At 47.8% G+C, this 22,861-nt stretch overlaps 1 protein-coding gene across 5 annotated transcripts in view; it reads right to left on the minus strand.

The window, feature by feature from the left end:
* The window catches only part of LOC147115434 (AP-2 complex subunit mu), a 60,391-nt gene extending 39,309 nt beyond the window's left edge, over nt 1–21,082 (minus strand). Inside the window, exons 1-2 of one of the 5 annotated variants that reach the window (XM_085989683.1) lie at nt 20,978–21,082; nt 4,248–4,366 (exon numbers count right to left, since the gene is read on the minus strand). In XM_085989683.1, coding sequence (XP_085845809.1) covers nt 4,248–4,321 — 74 coding nt within the window. In that variant the 5' untranslated portion in view covers nt 4,322–4,366; nt 20,978–21,082. Of the gene's footprint in view, nt 1–4,247; nt 4,367–12,151; nt 12,343–20,936 lie in introns of those variants that run through there. The other 4 variants (XM_085989686.1, XM_085989685.1, XM_085989687.1 and 1 more) reach the window with 4 other exon arrangements.
* Between the last annotated feature and the right edge of the window lie 1,779 nt (nt 21,083–22,861).

Genomic DNA, 22,861 nt, shown 5'->3' on the forward strand with positions numbered 1-22,861 from the left:
AGTAAAGTATGCATTTCTCTCACATCATATACAAAACCACAAGAGCAACAGATTGATAAAGAGCTTCAACAAGCAAAGATTTACTTGAAATGATACCAATAATGAGAGATTACAATTGTGGAGGCTTTGAAAAATTGTGGCTCGCAGACAGGACTTTAGGGAGGATCTAACAGGAGTTTTCAAAATGATGAAAGATGTGAGGGTAAATAGTGGAAGATTGTCTTCACTGGTGGGTGAATCAGTAGCAAGGGGGGCATAGACAAGTTTATCAGAGGATCACGGGAGGAAAGAGAACTGTTTTTACAAAGTGCTGTTGGAAAACAATGCTTTACTACAAGTGTCGATTAAGGCAGCATCTCATTTTAAAATGGATAAGTATTAGACAAGAATTTTTTTTTTTAAAAAGGAAATGGGGAAAGAGCAACAAATGGGAATAGATTAGATAGGAGCAATTGTAGAGCTAGCACAAAGGGCCAAATAGCCTCCTCTGGTGCTGCACAATGATTGTATAGAAGAGGCAAAAATGGGCAATTGACTTAATAAAAATAGAAAATGCTGAAAAAATTCAGGTGGTCAGGCAGCATCTGTGGAGAGAAAGGTATGGTTAAAATTACAGGTCGCAGGATCCTTTGTCAGAACCTTTCTGATGAAGGGTCACAAGACCTTTCTCTCCACAGATGCTGCCTGACCTGCTGAATGTTTTCAGCATTTTCTATTTGTACTCCAGGATTTCCACCATCTGTAGTATTTTATTTAAAACAATATTAATTCCTCTGATGATTCTCTTCGGCTGTCTCCCTTCACCCATCCTCCAAAAGCATTCAAGCACAAAAGCAGATATTCGGCATTTCTCTTCTCCGCCTGTCCCTCCTCCTCTGCACATAAACAGGAGCAGGAATAGGCCACTTGGCCCCTCGAGCCTGCTCCGCCATTCAATAAGATCATGGCTGATCTTGGGCTCAAAGCCACTTCCCTGCCCGCTCCCCATAACCCTTCACTCCCTTATCTTGCAAAAATCTGTCTATCTCCACCTTAAATGTATTTAATGGCCCAGCCTCTACGGCTCTCTGGGGCAGAGAATTCCACAGATTTACGACCCTCAGAAGAAATTCCTGCTCATCTCAGTTCTAAAAGTGCGACCTATTATTCTGAAACTGTGCCCCCGAGTTCTAGATTTCCCCACGAGGGGAAACATCCTCTCTGCATCTACCTTGTCGAGCCCCCTCAGTATCTTATATGTTTCAATAAGAAAGTGCTGAACCACCGCACGGTGTGGCTCTACAAAGTGGCAGCTGCCCTACAAGGCCTCGTTCAAGAGGCAGCCTTTCATGTGCCAGCTTGGATGCAGAGTACCAGTGGACCACTCAACCATTGGTGATGGTAGAGCCTGTTTTAGTCGAGCATGACCTTGCCGTTACCTGATTAGCCTGCTTCCAGCAGGAACCCTGGCCGATTATTTTTTCACCCCTCCCTAACCATTGGACACTGAAACCTCTGCCACACAACCAGGTCAACTGGCTATCAGCTAACTCGGTATGGCATTAGGGGTGTGTGGTAAACCACTGTTTGTATTCCACTGTGTACATGCCTGGACATGCCTCCTCCCACAAGTCCTAGTATAAAGGTGACTGCTCCCCAGCCCTTTGTATTTCTGGACCGGTCGACCACTCGAGGCAGACCTTCATTCTTTTGTTAATAAAAGCCTTTAGTTACTCTCTTAACTCTCAGTCTTTTATGAGTAATTGATAGCGCATCAGGGTGAAATTGGAGATCCTTCCAGTCTGAACAGGCTAGCACCACATTATACAGTGCATTTAACCCACTGAACTGTTGGAGAGCTCTCATAATAAAGCACAGAAGGTGCAATGTTCCCTCTCTCTAAGCTGCGCAGCCGCACAGCTCTCCGCCAGTCCCGCGCAACCCGAGACCAGCTTTTTCAATGCTAAATTTCACGCATGTGCGAAGCTGTGAATGGGCAGCACGCCCCAAAAATTACGGGGAACATTGAGAAGGAGGCCGTTCGGCCCATCGTGCTTATGCAGGCTCTTTTGAAAGTATCCAATTACTCCTCCCCCTACCGCCCCCCCAAACGCTTTCCCCAGAGCCCCGAAATGTTTTCCCCTAATATTTATCCAATTTTCTTTTGAAAGTTATTATTGAATCTGCTTTCCGGCAGTGCATCCCAGATCATAACTCGCTGTTAAAAAAATTCACATCTCCCCTCTGATTCCTTTGCCAATGACCTTCAATCTGTGTCCTCTGGTGACCGAGCCTCCTGCCACTGGAAACAGTTTCTCCCGATTTACTCTCAAATTTTGAACACCTCCATCAAATCTTCTCTGTTCTGAGAACAATCCCAGCTGCCCTGGTCTCTCCACATAACTGAAGTCCCCAGTACCATTCTAGTAAATCTCCTCTGCACCCTCTTCATGGTTTAAGTATTTATTTTACCTTCGAGTTTAATTTCCTATTACACAATCAGTCTCAATGTTTAGCTTGCTTTAGCCAGACTGCTGCAAGGTCGTTCAGCCAAACATGTTTGTGTAACCTACTTAACTTTAGCATGCGGAAAACCTGAAAACCCATTTGAAAATGGTAAAAACCACAGCATGTGGAAACCAAAACACTCTCACTCTGGGTGGGCAGAAAAGGTGATGTTGAAACAAGACTAGATTTGAAACAGTTCCATTTTTGCTCACAGGCTAAAACTCCTACATATGAGTGCGCTTAAAGCAAGGCTGCAGTGAAGGCAGTAAATGGGTTATTAGCGGAGGCACAGAATATAAGAGCAGGGAGGTTATGCTTGAACTGGATAAAACACCAGAAAATGCTGGAAACAGCAGGTGAGGCAGCATCCGTGGAGAGTGAAAAACAGAGTTAACATTTATAACTCTATTGTATAAAACACTCATTAGGTCACAGCTAGAGTACTGCGTGCAGTTCTGGTCACCACATTACAGGAAGGATGTGATTGCACTAGGGAGGGTACAGAGGCGATTTATGAGGATGTTGCCAGGACTGGAGAATTTTAGCTATGAGGAAAGATTGGATAGGCTGGGGTTGTTTTCTTTGGAACAGAGGAGGTTGAGAGGAGACCTAATTGAGGTGTATAAAATTATGAGGGGCCTAGAGTGGATAAGAAGGGCCGATTTCCCTTAGCAGAAGGGTCAATATCCAGGGGGCATAGATTTAAAGTAATTGGTCGAAGGATTTGAGTGGAGTTGAGAATTCTTTTCACCCAGAGGGTGGTGGGGGTCTGGAACTCTCTGCCTGAAAGGGTGGTAGAGGCAGAAACCCTCATCGCATTTAAACAGTACTTGGATATGCACCTGAAGTGCCGTAACCTACAGGGCGACGGACCAAGTGCTGGACAGTGGGATTAGGCTGGAGAGCTCTTTTTCGGCCGGCACGGACACGATGAGCCAAATATAGACTCCTTCTGTGCCGTAAGCTTCTATGATTCAGAGCCTGAAAGAGTTTGCTGATTTCCACACTGGAGTTAGAAGGCAGGAAGGGTTGCTTCCAGTCAACAGGATTCCCTCTTTTGTCAAGTTTGACCGGTTTACAAATTAACTGACTGCGATTTTGATCTCACCGCTGTTTGAGAAAACATGAAAGCCAGAGGACAGCCGCTAAATAAAGTTCAAGCACCACACAAATTTTAGTGGCGCCAGTCAGCATTTTGAGAGCAGCAGGGAAAGATGGGTTAGCGTGAATGTCACAACGGTCACTAGGGTTGAGGCAGTTGCACCATTTTATTTTACTTCCTAGTGCCTCAGTTTAACAAGATTGAATTGCATATGGTTAGAATTTTTGTTTGAAGTTTATTATACAGCGCCCATATGAGTAATGCATTCGGCAAGTCCAACGTTTATTGGAGGCAGTTTTGCCCAATTTACACAGCGCGAACTCACAGGATTGCTTTCAAATTGCAAGTCACCACACATCTCTGGATGCTGACCTTGACGAAGGTTGGGGACGGTCAGTCTCTGCCAGCGAGCAGAAAACCATTTTGTTGGCCTTTAGCAACAAGCCCAAAATGGCCAGCCACCCTGTGGTACTTGTAAATGGTGTCCGCAGAGCTGCTGCCTCCACAAGAGCCTGCAAAACATCAGTTCTTGAGGTGGCTCCCCACTCCTCTTGAGGCACCGTCACCTCCTTCACAATACAACGCAAAGGGATCTGAACAGTAAACTGGTTCCTAGAACAAAAAGCTCGTCCCAGCATCAACTGGCAATGGTACTTACCCAATGTCATCCCTGTAAACTCGGGAGATGAGAACTTCCCCCTTGTGGTTGTAAATGAATAAGCCTCCAATCATGATAGAGCCTTGGTTAGTCCTCCCTTCCCATGTTGATTAAAAGGCCTGAAGCAAAGTAAAGAAAATGTCATTGCACGTACAAATTATCAAAACCAAGTTTTGCCCCTTTCAATCATCAAGACATAGTATTCATAACATAAGAATTAGGAGCAGGAGTCGGCCACACGGCCCCTCGAGCCTGTTCCGCCATTCAATAAGATCATGGCTGATCTTCGATCTCAACTCCACTTTCCCGCTCGATCCCCATATCCCTTGATTCTCCTAGAGTCTAAAAATCTATTTATCTCAGTCTTGAATATACTCAACGACTCAGCATCCACAGCTCTTTGGGGCAGAGAATTCCAAAGATTCACAACCCTGAGTGAAGAAATTTCTCATCAGTCCTAAATGGCCGACCCCTTATCCTGAGACTCTGCCACCTAGTTCTAGACTCTCCAGCCAGGGGAAACAACCTTTCAGCATCTACCCTGCCAATCCCCCTCAGAATCAGAGTCAGGTCAGTAAAAGGTGTTAGATTTAACTTGCTCCTCGGTGAACAGGGGCCACCAACTTAAAACAATGCTCTGAGCACAGCAGAGTGCAAGATTGTAATAGTGACCCACTGTGCCAACACAGCTTGCTCAGCGTGTTGATCTCCAGTTCCCTTTTCCATTTGTATTTCTAGCAAATAAAATGCAAACATCTCACTTCATGCAGAGGTCTGCAATCTCTCAACCCCAAAAGGCAGTGCGCGACAGCTACCCAGTACAGTACTAGGCAGTGCGCGACAGCTACCCAGTACAGTACTAGGCAGTGTGTGACAGCTACCCAGTACAGTACTAGGCAGTGTGTGACAGCTACCCAGTACAGTACTAGGCAGTGCGCGACAGCTACCCAGTACAGTACTAGGCAGTGTGTGACAGCTACCCAGTACAGTGCTAGGCAGTGTGTGACAGCTACCCAGTACAGTACTAGGCAGTGTGTGACAGCTACCCAGTACAGTGCTACCCAGTACAGTACTAGGCAGTGTGTGACAGCTACCCAGTACAGTACTAGGCAGTGTGTGACAGCTACCCAGTACAGTACTAGGCAGTGTGTGACAGCTACCCAGTACAGTACTAGGCAGTGCGTGACAGCTACCCAGTACAGTGCTAGGCAGTGCGTGACAACTACCCAGTACAGTACTAGGCAGTGTGTGACAGCTACCCAGTACAGTACTAGGCAGTGTGTGACAGCTACCCAGTACAGTACTAGGCAGTGCGTGACAGCTACCCAGTACAGTACTAGGCAGTGTGTGACAGCTACCCAGTACAGTGCTAGGCAGTGCGCGACAGCTACCCAGTACAGTACTAGGCAGTGTGTGACAGCTACCCAGTACAGTGCTAGGCAGTGCGCGACAGCCACCCAGTACAGTACTAGGCAGTGCGTGACAGCTACCCAGTACAGTACTAGGCAGTGTGTGACAGCTACCCAGTACAGTACTAGGCAGTGCGCGACAGCCACCCAGTACAGTACTAGGCAGTGCGTGACAGCTACCCAGTACAGTACTAGGCAGTGTGTGACAGCTACCCAGTACAGTACTAGGTAGTGTGTGACAGCTACCCAGTACAGTACTAGGCAGTGTGTGACAGCTACCCAGTACAGTGCTAGGCAGTGTGTGACAGCCACCCAGTACAGTACTAGGTAGTGTGTGACAGCTACCCAGTACAGTACTAGGCAGTGTGTGACAGCTACCCAGTACAGCACTAGGCAGTGTGTGACAGCCACCCAGTACAGTACTAGGCAGTGTGTGACAGCTACCCAGTACAGTACTAGGCAGTGTGTGACAGCCACCCAGTACAGTACTAGGCAGTGTGTGACAGCCACCCAGTACAGTACTAGGCAGTGTGTGACAGCTACCCAGTACAGTACTAGGCAGTGTGTGACAGCTACCCAGTACAGTGCTAGGCAGTGTGTGACAGCCACCCAGTACAGTACTAGGCAGTGTGTGACAGCCACCCAGTACAGTACTAGGCAGTGTGTGACAGCTACCCAGTACAGTACTAGGCAGTGTGCGACAGCTACCCAGTACAGTACTAGGCAGTGTGTGACAGCTACCCAGTACAGTACTAGGCAGTGTGTGACAGCTACCCAGTACAGTACTAGGCAGTGTGTGACAGCTACCCAGTACAGTACTAGGCAGTGTGTGACAGCTACCCAGTACAGTACTAGGCAGTGTGTGACAGCTACCCAGTACAGTACTAGGCAGTGTGTGACAGCCACCCAGTACAGTGCTAGGCAGTGTGTGACAGCTACCCAGTACAGTACTAGGCAGTGTGTGACAGCTACCCAGTACAGTGCTAGGCAGTGTGTGACAGCTACCCAGTACAGTACTAGGCAGTGTGTGACAGCTACCCAGTACAGTACTAGGCAGTGTGTGACAGCCACCCAGTACAGTGCTAGGCAGTGTGTGACAGCCACCCAGTACAGTACTAGGCAGTGTGTGACAGCTACCCAGTACAGTACTAGGCAGTGTGTGACAGCTACCCAGTACAGTACTAGGCAGTGTGTGACAACTACCCAGTACAGTACTAGGCAGTGTGTGTCAGCTACCCAGTACAGTACTAGGCAGTGCGCGACAGCTACCCAGTACAGTACTAGGCAGTGTGTGACAGCTACCCAGTACAGTACTAGGCAGTGTGTGACAGCTACCCAGTACAGTACTAGGCAGTGTGTGACAGCCACCCAGTACAGTGCTAGGCAGTGTGTGACAGCCACCCAGTACAGTACTAGGCAGTGTGTGACAGCTACCCAGTACAGTACTAGGCAGTGTGTGACAGCTACCCAGTACAGTACTAGGCAGTGTGTGACAGCCACCCAGTACAGTGCTAGGCAGTGTGTGACAGCCACCCAGTACAGTACTAGGCAGTGCGCGACAGCTACCCAGTACAGTACTAGGCAGTGTGTGACAGCTACCCAGTACAGTACTAGGCAGTGCGCGACAGCTACCCAGTACAGTACTAGGCAGTGTGTGACAGCTACCCAGTACAGTACTAGGCAGTGCGTGACAGCCACCCAGTACAGTACTAGGCAGTGTGTGACAGCTACCCAGTACAGTACTAGGCAGTGTGTGACAGCTACCCAGTACAGTACTAGGCAGTGCGCGACAGCTACCCAGTACAGTACTAGGCAGTGCGCGACAGCCACCCAGTACAGTACTAGGCAGTGCGTGACAGCTACCCAGTACAGTACTAGGCAGTGCGCGACAGCCACCCAGTACAGTACTAGGCAGTGTGTGACAGCTACCCAGTACAGTACTAGGCAGTGCGCGACAGCTACCCAGTACAGTACTAGGCAGTGCGCGACAGCCACCCAGTACAGTACTAGGCAGTGCGTGACAGCTACCCAGTACAGTACTAGGCAGTGCGCGACAGCCACCCAGTACAGTACTAGGCAGTGTGTGACAGCTACCCAGTACAGTACTAGGCAGTGTGTGACAGCTACCCAGTACAGTACTAGGCAGTGCGTGACAGCTACCCAGTACAGTACTAGGCAGTGCGTGACAGCTACCCAGTACAGTACTAGGCAGTGCGCGACAGCCACCCAGTACAGTACTAGGCAGTGTGTGACAGCCACCCAGTACAGTACTAGGCAGTGCGTGACAGCTACCCAGTACAGTACTAGGCAGTGTGTGACAGCTACCCAGTACAGTACTAGGCAGTGCGCGACAGCCACCCAGTACAGTACTAGGCAGTGCGTGACAGCTACCCAGTACAGTGCTAGGCAGTGCGCGACAGCCACCCAGTACAGTACTAGGCAGTGTGTGACAGCTACCCAGTACAGTACTAGGCAGTGCGTGACAGCTACCCAGTACAGTACTAGGCAGTGCGCGACAGCTACCCAGTACAGTACTAGGCAGTGCGTGACAGCTACCCAGTACAGTACTAGGCAGTGCGTGACAGCTACCCAGTACAGTACTAGGCAGTGTGTGACAGCCACCCAGTACAGTACTAGGCAGTGTGTGACAGCCACTTAGTACAGTACTAGGCAGTGCGTGACAGCTACCCAGTACAGTACTAGGCAGTGTGTGACAGCTACCCAGTACAGTACTAGGCAGTGTGTGACAGCTACCCAGTACAGTACTAGGCAGTGCGTGACAGCTACCCAGTACAGTGCTATGCAGTGCGTGACAGCTACCCAGTACAGTGCTAGGCAGTGCGCGACAGCTACCCAGTACAGTGCTAGGCAGTGCGCGACAGCTACCCAGTACAGTGCTAGGCAGTGCGCGACAGCCACCCAGTACAGTACTAGGCAGTGCGTGACAGCTACCCAGTACAGTACTAGGCAGTGCGCGACAGCTACCCAGTACAGTACTAGGCAGTGCGCGACAGCTACCCAGTACAGTACTAGGCAGTGTGTGACAGCTACCCAGTACAGTACTAGGCAGTGTGTGACAGCTACCCAGTACAGTACTAGGCAGTGCGTGACAGCCACCCAGTACAGTACTAGGCAGTGCGCGACAGCTACCCAGTACAGTACTAGGCAGTGCGTGACAGCTACCCAGTACAGTACTAGGCAGTGTGTGACAGCTACCCAGTACAGTACTAGGCAGTGTGTGACAGCTACCCAGTACAGTACTAGGCAGTGCGCGACAGCTACCCAGTACAGTACTAGGCAGTGCGCGACAGCTACCCAGTACAGTACTAGGCAGTGTGTGACAGCTACCCAGTACAGTACTAGGCAGTGCGCGACAGCTACCCAGTACAGTACTAGGCAGTGCGTGACAGCTACCCAGTACAGTACTAGGCAGTGCGTGACAGCTACCCAGTACAGTACTAGGCAGTGCGCGACAGCTACCCAGTACAGTACTAGGCAGTGCGCGACAGCTACCCAGTACAGTACTAGGCAGTGCGTGACAACTACCCAGTACAGTACTAGGCAGTGCGTGACAGCTACCCAGTACAGTACTAGGCAGTGTGTGACAGCTACCCAGTACTAGGCAGTGTGTGACAGCTACCCAGTACAGTACTAGGCAGTGCGCGACAGCTACCCAGTACAGTACTAGGCAGTGCGTGACAGCTACCCAGTACAGTACTAGGCAGTGCGTGACAGCTACCCAGTACAGTACTAGGCAGTGCGCGACAGCTACCCAGTACAGTACTAGGCAGTGCGTGACAGCCACCCAGTACTAGGCAGTGCCTGACAGCCACCCAGTACTAGGCAGTGCCTGACAGCTACCCAGTACTAGGCAGTGTGTGACAGCTACCCAGTACTAGGTAGTGCGGGACAGCCACCCAGTACTAGGCAGTGCGGGACAGCCACCCAGTACTAGGCAGTGTGTGACAGCCACCCAGTACTAGGCAGTGCGGGACAGCCACCCAGTACTAGGCAGTGTGTGACAGCTACCCAGTACTAGGCAGTGCCTGACAGCCACCCAGTACTAGGCAGTGTGTGACAGCCACCCAGTACTAGGCAGTGCGGGACAGCTACCCAGTACTAGGCAGTGCGGGACAGCCACCCAGTACTAGGCAGTGTGTGACAGTTTACACTTACACAGCACATCTGATGTAGCAAAATGTCCCTGGGCTCTTCATGGGGAATGGGATAGAGGAAATCCAACACAAGACACCAAACAGTTAAAAGTTAGGGGAGGAGGCCAAAGATGTGGTTAAAAAGATGTGTTCTGAGGAAGTTTTTGGAGGGGGGGGAAAAGAGGTGTAGCAAGAAAAAAAAGGGAGTTTAGGAAGAGCACTCGAGTGCGGAGCTCTGATAAAAATGAAGGAACAGAGGGAAGGGCAAATCTAGCAGCATGGTAGAGACAAAAAAAGCGAGATTTTGCACACTGCCACTTCAAACAGGAAAAGGTTGCAGGTGTAAGAGTTGGGCAAAGCACAAGGGATTTGTAAACAAACATTTTGAACCCATTGATTTGGGGAATGGAGAGCCAGTGGAGGTCAACGAGGACAGGGGTGATGGGCATACGTGACGGAATGTACGTTTTGGATAGATTAAGTTTATGCAGGTTGACGTCTGCAGCCCAGAGATCATGGGAAGCTTGGATGAGGCGATATTAGCGGTGTGAATAACCTATCATAATGATATCATAAGCCCTGTTCCTGGGACTAGGGACAGGGTCACTGGCAAGGCTTGGAAGCTAAGCAGAGCCAGGCCTGGTTAGTACCTGGAGGGGTGACCATCAGGGAAGACCAGGTGCAGGTGGTCACGGAAGGAGCCCCGAGGAGGGGCGGTTGGTGAGAAGGTCACGGAAGGAGCGGCTGGTGAGCAGGCCCGGGCGGTGGGCTGAAGATTGTCGGACAGGAGGAATGGTGGAAATGGAATGGCGGCGCGCACCGACGCAGCAGCTTTGCTTCTCCCAGTCATGGGAGCTTGCAAGATCACATTTCGTTGTTCATGTACTTGTGCAATGACAATAAAGTTGAATTATTATTATAGTATGTGGGATTTGAAGCTCAGCTAACTAACCTGGAATAAGAAACGGTCATTCAGTCCATCAATTCTGCTTCTTCCACAGACTGTGCACAACCCAACATACAACAGCCTCTACTCCACCTCCCGAGGGAAATTTCTACATAAATACTCTCCAGTTACTCAAGGTTGCCATAACTCGAGACTATTCCTCCATTCTTGAACCTGAACTATTCAATTCTGACCTACATACCTCCAGGCCAAAACCAGCCTTCTCTCCCTATCGTCACAGGAACTATCAGGTGCTGTGGCATATTTAATACGGCATTAACTCTGTGACATGGGACACTAGGTAAAAAAGCTCCCGTAGCCACAAGACGGTACAGAAGACTTAAGGGAAGCATTCTTCTGGTATGAAAAACTCGCCATTTGTACACAGTCTCCAGGCTATGTGGACTTTCTAAATCCACCTAGCAAGTTGCTAGACACCTACATTACAACAGTGACAACACTTCAAAAGTACTTCATTGGCTGTAAAGTGTTTTGGGACGTCTGGAGGTTGTGAAATGCGCTGTATAAATGCAAGTCTTTCTTTTCCATCTAAACCACCCGCACTGTGCTAAATCAAGCTTCATACAGTCTCAGATGTTCATTCATTCTCTCCCGGAACATCGGATCTATGCATCCCTTCACCACCCCCCCCACTTTTCCTTTCATCTTACAATCAATACCCTTTTAATATCCAAGTCAGCTGCCACCTAACCACCATTCACCTCGTCCTCCTACTATTCTCAAACATGGAGCGGTCCTGCGCTGGGGGGTTTGGCTCTGCACCTGAAATCCTCACCAAAAAATTCAAAACAAAGCATCCCAGTTGAAGCCACAGGATCAATTTCTGCCATCATTTACAATCCTTTTCCGAGAGATTTGCAATGCTCGAGACTTGATGGTTTAGCACATACTGCCCAGCATGAGATCAGTAAGACTATATCCTTCGTCTAAGGCACTGAAATCATATTTGCACAGAACAGGAACATTACACCAGATAGCAGGGCTAAAATATCCTTGCCAAAAAAAAGTTGATCACATTAGCATATACAGTACATGCAAAAAGACCACAGACAAGCTAAACCTGTAAAAGTTAACCCAGCAGTGGGTTTTTAATGTCACCGATATACTCTACCCTTCCTGAAACTACAAACAATTCACAAATGCCGTATCAATACACAGGCCAGTTCAAAGCCAGGTTTAGCCTCCAAAATGGACCATTTAACTCTGGCTCTGCTACACCAGCTGAAGACAACACACACCGAATAAGCACACTTAATGCAGTACTGTACATTCATTATCCGCGTTACAATGTACCGTTTCCCAGAACGAGCACTTTCCAGAAATATACTGATGCACCCTTTTCAAAGGAAATCCTGCTGCATTCGCCACACGTACCGCTCGCAAACACCCTGCTAAGCAAAGTCATCGCCTATCTTAATAGAGCCGAGAGGTTAAAGAGAGAGGTTGCATTCTTGGAGGGGCGGTGGCTTCATCATTTGAATGCAATGAGATAGCGGTCAGATATCACAGCCACGTCCTGTCTCTCTGGTGCTGATAACGCGGCTGCAGCGGCCCTTTTGCTTTGCAATGGCTTCGTTTTCCCCCTCGCTTCTTTATCCGTTTGCGATGTGGCGTATTTTTATTATGTGCAAGTCCGGGCGTGGTCTGCTCCCGGGGAAAAGATACACACACACACACAATCTGCAATGGCAGCTCCGGAAAACTGAAGTCTGCAATGCGACAAAGCAGCCCTGCCCATTCAGCAAGCTGTCCAAGCGCGCCAACTCCTGTTCCACACACCGGGGGTGGCGGCCGCTCTCCCAATTCCTCGGCAGGGGGAAATTTAAGTCAATCACATCCAAAATATATCCGCGTGAAACAAACGGCCTCCCCCCCACACACACACACACACACGACCTCCGTATATTTCAGCAGGGACAATCCAGACAGGGCAACACCAGATATTGGGTGTATTATAGCTTGAGACTTTCTTTAAACCATCACTGAGCTTATGTCACAGCACAAACCAGCCTTGCCTATTCAGGAGGAAACAACAAAAACCCAACAGGTTCACTCATGCCCTTTAGGGAAGGAAATCTGCCCATACTTACCTGGTCTGGGCCTATGTGCGACTCCAGTCCCACACCAACGTGTTTTGACTCTTAACTGCCCTGTGAAGCGACCTAGCAAGCCACTCAGACCGTTACAAGCACGGACTGCAGCGGTTCAAGGCAGCGGCCCACCGTCACCTTCGCAGGCCAACCAGCGATGGGAAGTAAGAAATCGGAGTAGGGGGTACGGCCCTTCGAGCCTGCTTCGCCATTCAATAAGATCATGGGCGATGAGCTACCTCAACTCTACTTTTCCGCCCGATCTCTATATCCCTTGATTCCTTTAGTGCTCAAAAATCTATCGATCTCCATCTTGAATATACTCAATGACTGAGCATCCATAACTCTCGAGTAGAGAATTCCAAAGATTCACAACCCTCAGTGAAGAAATTTCTCATCTCAGTCCTAAGTGGCCGATCCCTTATCCTGAGACTATGCCCCTTAATTCTAGACTCTCCATAAATGCCAGTCTTACCAGCGATGCCCACACCTCGAGAATAAATAATAAAAATAAATAAATCGGGAGTTAGGTCCCAACCTGACCTCAGATCAAAGTGGAACGCGAGACTCTCCTGCTTGGCTCAAGGCCGACTCCATACTTCCACTACAACTTCACTTTGGTGAAAAGCTAAACCATCCTGCAGCGATGCTAAGCTGCTTAAATGTCACTATTCACAAAGGTCATAAGAAACCCTCAACTGCTTCCAGGTATAGACAACTGCTGCTATCAAATGTCAGATAACAAAACTCCCTTTGCTTTAACATCTGGCCTGGCCCCATCAGAAGAGTATTCCTTACGATCAGTGTTGCAGCGTATGTCCCATGGATTGTGAATTTAGTACCAAATCTGTAGTACTTCAGAGTTTTCAGCCTATGCTTACTGGGAACCAAAGTGTAACCGCCTAAATCTATTCATTCTCGGGATGTGGGCATCGCCGGCATTTATTGCCCATCCCTAGTTGCCCATAGAAGGTGGTGGTGGGCCGCCTTCTTGAACCGCTGCAGTCTGTGTGTTTGCAGCAGTTTGGATACAACAGTGGCTTGCTAGGCGACTTCACATGGCAGTTAACAGTGTTGGAGTCACACATAGACCAGACCCAGTAAGGGTGGGCTATTCAAGCCTTACAACCAGCAGAAAGGTGGAAACTTCGATCCCATCAGTCTGGGTTGCATTCTAATTCAGGATCCCAGAGGTGAAAACCTCCTGCACCACACAATCCCCCTTAGATCCAGATTTGTATCGACACTGACTATTTTGGGGTAATCCTCTGACAATTACATGCTAGTCTTGTAACACTCCCAAGCATCTGCCACCATAAGACCTTGAATAAAAAGTCTCTCCCTCATACAGTGTGCAAAATTGCACTCAGAGTAAAACAGGTGGAGCTAGATGGGTTATTCTTCAATAGCCAGTCTCCAGTGTGTGCTCGAGTCAGATATTACACATACTTCAAGTTCTAATTGAATCTCTCTGACACACAATCCAATGAATGGGACAGTGATGCACATGATTGATTGATCTACCCTCTTTCATAATCAATGCCTCACAAGCTCCAGCTTTCCCTCATGGGAACATGCTACGTCACAAGTATGAAATGGTCAAGACCACAAGTATTTTATATGGGGGGGGGGGCCTCAGAGGTGCCTGGCACAGCATGTTATAAAGCAGCTGCAGGAAGACTATGCGCAAGGCAATGAGTCAAACCTTCCACTAAAAACGGGAATAATGTGGGAACCCAACTTACTGAATCTATAATCAAAAAAACTGTTACCAACGTCTCTTGTGGATTTTTGTGGAGTGAGGTGGAAAGAGGGGAAGAAATAGAAACAACTCAACTTACTTGGCCACCTGCGGACAACAGAGACCCAATTTTTCGGGTCACATACACCTAACTCTGCTCCTGCCCGGTACCTCATGGAGAATGCTGCCGGATAAACTGTAAACGGAGGGGTACTGAAGGTAGCAGTGTTGGGAGCAATTTGAAATAATTAACTGAGAACCTCAAACAAGCACCGCATCGTACAGTAAAGTGCACTGGTTTAAAGTGATCTTTTCCTATGTGTTACCACCAATATAAAGAGCAACAACACCGTTAAACAACACTGGCAGAGTCGTGGGTGGGAAGAGTTTTAAGTGCTACCTGCTAAGCAGGGCCTCCAGACAAATCTCCAGTAACAAACCTCTTACAATGGAACATAGCCAACTGGCCCGAAAGATAAGCGAGAGCAGCTATAAAAGTGAGCCACTGTCAAACTGGACACTTGGTACAAGGAGTGTTTGCGCTGCTACAAACAACTCTCATCTCATTTTGCAGCCAACTTCAAAATGCAGTGACATGTTTTCAGGTAAACCGGGAGCGATTCTCAATGGATGACACCAGACTTGTATTACAGCACAAAGAAATGGGTAAGAAAGCAGTGGAAAGATTAGTTAAAAAAAACACTTGCATTATCCCCTCCTCAAACATCTGTGTTTCAAATACATTGAATAAGTTGACCCTGCTGTAACTTCCATTACACACAGCAAGATCCCAAGAACGGCAATGAGATGAATGAGCAGGCCATCCGTTTTTGAGTTGAGGGAGGAACATTAGTCGGGACACAGGGAGAACTCTCTACTCTTCTTCAAATAGTGCCATGCAATCTTTAGTGTACACTTACTTAATAAGGCCAAGTCGCATCCAAAAGACAGCATCTCTGACAATGCAGCACTCCCCTCAGTGCTGCACTCAAGGAGCAACCTACATTACGCGTAGAGTCCTAAAGTGGAGCTTTAACATACGACCTTGTGACTCAGCGCGCGTGCTACCAACAGAGGCAAACTTCTAGTTCTTGATGCAGAACTGAGGGAGAGTGGAGAAAGAGAAAGAAAGCCTGACGAAGTGGAACAGCAAAACAAAATTTAACAGGCAACAAAACAAAGAGGATGGAGTTGATTTGAAAGTAACTTGGCAAAAATAGAAATAGTCTATCTAGAGCTGCAGGTCTGCCTGTACCTGAAACATGATATCCAAAAAAATGCTGCAGAATCCAAATAGCAAGCTTTGCAGTTATATTGTTTATAATATAAACATCGGCAAATCGTGGTCAGTTTTTTTTTTAAATACTTGTTTTTCATATTCATTCTCCAGTTCAGCTATTTCTTTTATGGTTCTGTTTTTTTCCATTCACTGTTTGGTCTGAGGAAACAAGGCCATCACCTACAGTTATCTGATCCCAATAAGATATATGCGCATGTCATTCGTCCGCAGGTACCAATGTGCTATGGAGCACTTCAGCTGATCTCATTTAATGTTGTCGACTGCTCTTAAACCACCGCCTCAAACTGTCCTCCCCACCAGGGACAGGTCTTGTACCCAACAGTGCCTCATCCAAGTATTATACAGCTCAAAATACTCCCTCCGGACACAGGCAACTGGGGATGGGCAAGATTTTCCGGCTTTGCCAACGATCCCCATTTCCCTGAGAATGAATTTCAAAAGTCCAAACTCTAAGGGGGAAAAAATCTATAACTGTACTCCCAGGTGTTTCATAGTTCAAATGGTCAAAGACTTAAAATTTTCAGAGCACCGAAATTACTGTGCTGAATAACAGAGTCCTAAATTGAAGAACAAGAGGCAGACACGTGCTTCCCGTGACAGGCCAAGTCCAATCTACCCCACTTCACCCGGGCAAGAAAATTAGACAAAATGCCTTCGGGCTCCCCAAAGTTTATCAAGCAGAACGCAGGAAATATGCCTATCCTCCCATCTATGCTACTTGAACCTGGCCCGTTGCTTTCCAAAGGCAACACTTCCAGTGCCCAAGCTTCACAGGAATCATCATTTCCTGTACACCATAAGATTATATCTGTGCCAACAATGTTCAATCCTCTTCCTAACCAGATATTTACGCAGCCTTACTTTAAGGCACTAATCAATGCAACTTTTACAGGGAGGTTTTAGGACATATCCACCAACCTGTGGCACAGGAAGAGAAAATTCTCCTCGGCTTTGTTTAGACTGGTTAATGTTGTACTCTGGTCACCTATAGCAAGCTAACAAGTTAGAAAACAGAGGTCAAATCTCTCTCAAGGCTAAACCAAGGATAAAATGTATTGAGCAACTAGGAAGACATACCAAAATAAAACTTTAAGCCTGCTACTCATCTTAAAACAAGTTCAGACCGTTGGAAATCTTACAACTGCCTTGAGCAGATGCAGAAACACACGCCACTCCATTTCCCCCAACACACAAAGCAGTAGTATAGTGTTCAGACTGGTACCAAGACCAATTATGGGTTGCAATCAAGTCTAAAGCGGCTGGGTTAGTAACTACAGTCAGCTTTACCACTTCAATGAATTAAGTCATGCCATAATTTCCTATCCCAGCACAAGACAGAGATACCGGCCCAATAACAGGAGCACAATTAAGCCTTTCTGTGACAATGGGAACTTGACTTGTGACAAAGTAACCCCAAGCTAGACCAGTCTCTGTTGTAAGCAGATTTATGTCACATTGGGACCAATACAGTATCAGAAATATTGTATTTAAGCTAATACACTTTAAGCATGTGTCAATGTCGCATCTGATGAGATGTTCTTAATTTAGCTAACATTATTGCCAGCACCAGTATTCCACCCTGGTATTATAAAACCCATAATTATGCTAATAAAAAGGCAGACTGCAAAAGCTGAAAAAACAGACAGCAGATCCATCAGCATTCGTACAGAGATGTAAACTAATGGACCTCTCGTGGCAATGCTCACATCTTAGTTAAGACGTTCCTGGTATACTCGCCCATTCCCGTTATTATGACCTTCATAATCTACCTTCTAATCTGCAAATATGGACCAAAGTACATGCTGAGCCGAGAACCATTCAACCTGAAATATGTACCAATTGCTTACAATTTTGCCCTTGTCGCCATTTCAGCCAACATTTTGAAAGGCGATGCTCTAAGTATGCAAATCCTGGGTCAATGCAGCTGCGGAGGTCACTCAATCGTAACAGCTTGTAAATTTCAGGCTCCAGGTCAATGACTGGCCTTTTAAAAAATATATTCTTTTGCACATGTAACAAAGTGCGACATCTTGAGTGTGATGAACACAGGTTAGATACTAAACATGGTAGACCAATCATCAAAACTCTGTTCTGATGCACATTTCAATTTTGTTATATAATTGTATTGCTAGGTGTCTTCCACTATTCAAAGGGACATAGTATCAAAAGTTCACACAACCGCCATTACATTGTACTGACCCAGTGTGCATTACATTTGGCACAGTAAATATGCAACAATAGCTATAGAGATGTGAAGTTGTTGCAATAGTCAGCCTAGATATTGAAATTAATTTGACTTCCAAAATGACATTACTGTTTAATGTCACAAAAAAGTGACCTAATGAATTAAAAACCTCTCTCAATCCACCTGACATCACTGACCGGTAAGCTCCGCCTATATTTTGTGGGTTCACAGAATGCCACTTCTCAGCTTTTAATAGGCACTCGGTCTTACAATTGGAAACTGTGCTGCAACCGGTCAGGTAAATAAATTACACAAGGATCAGGGCAAGTTTATTACTCACGGTATTAACTACACCTCCAAGTAGGCTTCAACCTGCTTAGTCAAAGTTAACCCAATATTGTAATTTGCTTAGATCTCAAGGGCATCAGACATTTCACTGTCTACATAATTACAGAAATTAGCCACATACAGTATATCAATATGATGGAGAGATATGGTACTATTCTACCAAACCTCGGCAATGAAATATTTTCTTTAACACAAAAAAGGAGTTAACATGCTGCAGTTGTCAACAGAATTATTCCGTGAGTCTAACTTTAGCATTTTTAAGCCAACTGTTAAATACAAAGAGAGCTCTCAAGTTCAAATCATTCATCTTAAGACACAGGTAATACGATCACGTCAGATACGTAGGTAAAAGTACATATGGTGCGGTATTAAGCCAGAGAGACCAGAAGGTTCCCACCTGTGCTGAGTCACAATTGGCCTCAAGACACTTGCAACAAGGACAGGGGAGAGAAAGAGAATTGGCTAGCATGCCTGCTTCCAAATCATTATCGGTGTTAGTCGTTGTTACTCAGTGGGTGGGTCACTCTCTCGCCTGAGTCAGAAGGTTGTGGGATCAAGTTCCTTTGCAGAGACTTGAGCACAAAGTCCAGGCTGATGCTCCCAGTGGCAGCCAATTTACATGCACAGCCAGACCCCACGAACAGCAATGATATACATAGGATAGTCAGCACAGAAACAGGCCATTCGGCCCAACCAGTCCATGCCGGTGTTTATGCTCCACTCGAGTCTCTTATCAGCATAACCTTCTATTCCTCTCCTTCATATGCTTATCCAGTCTCCCGTTAAACACATCTATACTATTCGCTTCAACCATTCTCTGTGGTAGCGAGTTCCACATTCTCACCACTCTCAGGGAATTCATTCCCTATTGGATTTCTCAGTGACATGACCGGATAACCTGCTTTTTTTTAGTGGCATTGATTGACAGGGGAATAACGTGCAGGAGACCAGCACTGCCCTGTTCTTCGTTGAATAGTGCCAAGGAACCTTAAATGTCAGCCGTGGCTCAGTCGTTGGCACTCTCGCCTCCGAGTCAGAAGTTTGAGAGTTCAGGTCCCACGCCAGAGACTGGAGCACAAAACTCTAGGCCAACACTCCCAGTGCAGTACTAAGGGAGTGCTGCACTGTCAGAGGTGCCGTCTTTCGGATGAGACTTAAACAGAGGCCCCATCTGCCCTCTCAGGTAGACGTAAAAGATCCCACGGCTACTATTTCGAAGAGTAGGGGTGTTCTCCCCGGGCCAATATTTACCCCTCAATCAACATCACCAAGAACAGATTATCTCGTCATTATCACATTGCAGCTTGTGGGCAAATTGGCTGCCGTGTTTCCTACATTACAACAGTGACTACACTTCAAAAGAATTTAATTGGTTGCAAAGCGCTTTGGGGCATCCAATGGTCGCGAAAGGCGCTGTAGAAATGCAAGTCTTTCGTTTCTCGTGTTGGCATTGATGAACCACATGGGCACTGCCCCCACCCCCACTGCACTGCAGCTTAGCCCAGTTGGCAGCTTCAATCAGCACATACTCCACTGCAGCACTGAGGGGAGTGCAGCACTGGCAGAGGTGCCCTCTTTTGGGCTGAGATGTGCCTCCCATGCCCGCTCCAGTGGATGTCAAAGGTCCCTGGGCACTATTCCACGAAGAACGAGGCAGCGCTGGTCTCCTGAGCGTTATTCCCGCTCTCTGGAGCGGGACTTGAACCCACAACCTTCCGCCTCAAGAGGCGAGTGGAGAGATTGGGTCGATTGGACTTGTACTCGCTGGAGTTTAGAAGAATGAGAGGGGATTCTCATTGAAACTTATAAAATTCTAACAGGACTAGACAGACTAGATGCAGGAAGGATGTTCCCAATGGCCGTGGAGTCCAGAACCAAGGGTCACAGTCTAAGGATAAGGGGTAGGCCATTTAGGACTGAGATGAGGAATTTCTTCACCCAGAGAGTGGTGAACCTGTGGAATTCTCTACCACAGATGGCAGTAGAGGCCAATTCATTAAATATATTCAAGGAGTTAGATATATTTCTTAAGGCTAAAGGGATCAAGGGATATGGGAAGAAAGCAGGGACCGGGTACTGAACTTGGATGATCAGCCATGATCTCATTAAATGGCGGAGCAGGCTCGAGGGGCCGAATGGCCCACTCCTGCTCCTATCTTCTATGTTTCTATGGGTGCTGCCCACTGAGCCAGGGCTGGCACCGGCTGACAGGCATGGCCCGAGCCCCGGGCTCTTCACTGGAGGCACCCTCCCTACCCCCGGCCTCCGCTGCCGACAGGGGCCGGGACTCAGCGGCCTGTCAGGCTGCCCCGGGGCGGGTGTGCCCGCGGGCTCTCCTCTCCACACTCTCTCTCACCCCCGCCTCAAACCCCGGGGGCCGCCCTTCATAAAATGGCGGCCACTGCCGGCCCAGTAAACGCACAGCACAACACAGCCCCGCTCCTCTCCAGGGGGGCGGGCAGGGGAGAGGAGAAGCTGCAGCGGCCTCAACTCGCCTTGCCGCACCACCGTCCAGGGCCCCCCGGCTCTCACCTACCCGCACCTTCCGGAGGCTCCTCACAAAATGTCCGCCGCCGCCTCCCCGCCCGGGCTCGGCCCACGTGACAGCGCCACGCACGGAGCGTGCCGTACGTCACCACGCAAGCACGGCGGGGATCACGTGACCGAGCCCTGGGTGGCACCTTTCAGCACCTGCTCATGAACAGTGCTCCCCAATGGACAAGACTCCTCAATGGACAACACTGCCCAATGGACAACACTTCCCAATGGACAAGACTTCTCAATGGACAACACTGCCCAATAGACAGCACTCCCCAATGGACAACACTTCCCAATGGACAAGACTTCTCAATGGACAACACTGCTCAATGAACAACACTCCCCAATGGACAACACTTCCCAATGGACAAGACTTCTCAATGGACAACACTGCCCAATAGACAGCACTCCCCAATGGACAACACTCCACAATGGACAAGACTTCTCAATGGACAAGACTGCTCATTAGACAACACTCCACAATGATCAAGACTTCTCAATGGACAAAACTGCCCAATAGACAACACTCCACAATGGACAAGACTTCTCAATTGACAAAACTGCCCAATAGACAACACTCCCCAATGGACAACACTGCCCAATGGACAACACTCCCCAATGGACAACACTTCTCAATGGACAACACTCCACAATGGACAAGACTTCTCAATGGACAAAACTGCCCAATAGACAACACTCCACAATGGACAAGACTTCTCAATGGACAACACTTCTCAATGGACAACACTCCCCAATGGACAACACTCCCCAATGGACAACACTCCCCAATAGACAACACTCCATAATGGACAACACTCCCCAATAGACAACACTCCCCAATGGACAACACTCCCCAATGGACAACACTGCCCAATAGACAACACTTCTCAATGGACAACACTGCCCAATAGACAACACTGCCCAATAGACAACACTTCCCAATAGGCAACACTCCCCAATAGACAACACTTCTCAATGGACAACACTCCACAATGGACAACACTGCCCAATGGACAACACTCCCCAATAGACAACACTCCAGAATGGACAACACTCCCCAATAGACAACACACCACAATAGACAGCACTCCACAATGGACAACACTGCCCAATGGACAACACACCCCAATAGGCAACACTCCCCAATAGGCAACACTCCCCAATAGACAACACTGCCCAATAGACAACACTTCCCAATAGGCAACACTCCCCAATAGACAACACTCCCCATTTGAGGTTATTATGACCAGTGATATGTGCGCATGAGGGGAAAGGGTAGATGGAAACATTGGACTCAACTAAAACGGTACAACAATAACCCATCTGATCTTAAATCCCACAGAAACAACGGAATAAACACCAGAGATGAGCTAACCTCTGGTGATGACCAGACCTCTGTTAAAATTACAGATAAACATGGATCCCATAAGATGGATTGTCATAACTACCCTGATGACAGCATTTGTAAGCCTAAATAACAGGTTGGAAGAAATGGACTGCAAGTTAAGATCCCCTAATGGCGACTTCATGGGAGGCTTCATCATATCACACAGTTACCAGTGTGAAAAACAAGGAAAAGGATGTTACAGGTGTAACGGTACCTGGGTGAACTTGGATCAACAAACATGCGGACCCTGTAGAATGACAAATGCCAGCAATATGGTAAGATGTCATAGACACTGGCAGGTGTTGTGTCAAGTAGGGGGAGGATATGCCCTGAGCTGTGTGGACAATGTTATAAGATGGACTATTGTACACGGCGTTACAACACCTCAACCAACAACAACAAGGGTCACACCACAAGGATTAACCCTAGAACCAACAACACCCCCAATCACAACAATACCTGAAGAACAGAGGTGTCCGAAATTGACGCCTGGGC

The sequence above is a fragment of the Somniosus microcephalus genome, chromosome 6 (genome assembly GCF_052327205.1).
Source record: "Somniosus microcephalus isolate GS21.2 chromosome 6, FLI_Smic_1.0, whole genome shotgun sequence".
Taxonomy (NCBI): domain Eukaryota; kingdom Metazoa; phylum Chordata; class Chondrichthyes; order Squaliformes; family Somniosidae; genus Somniosus; species Somniosus microcephalus.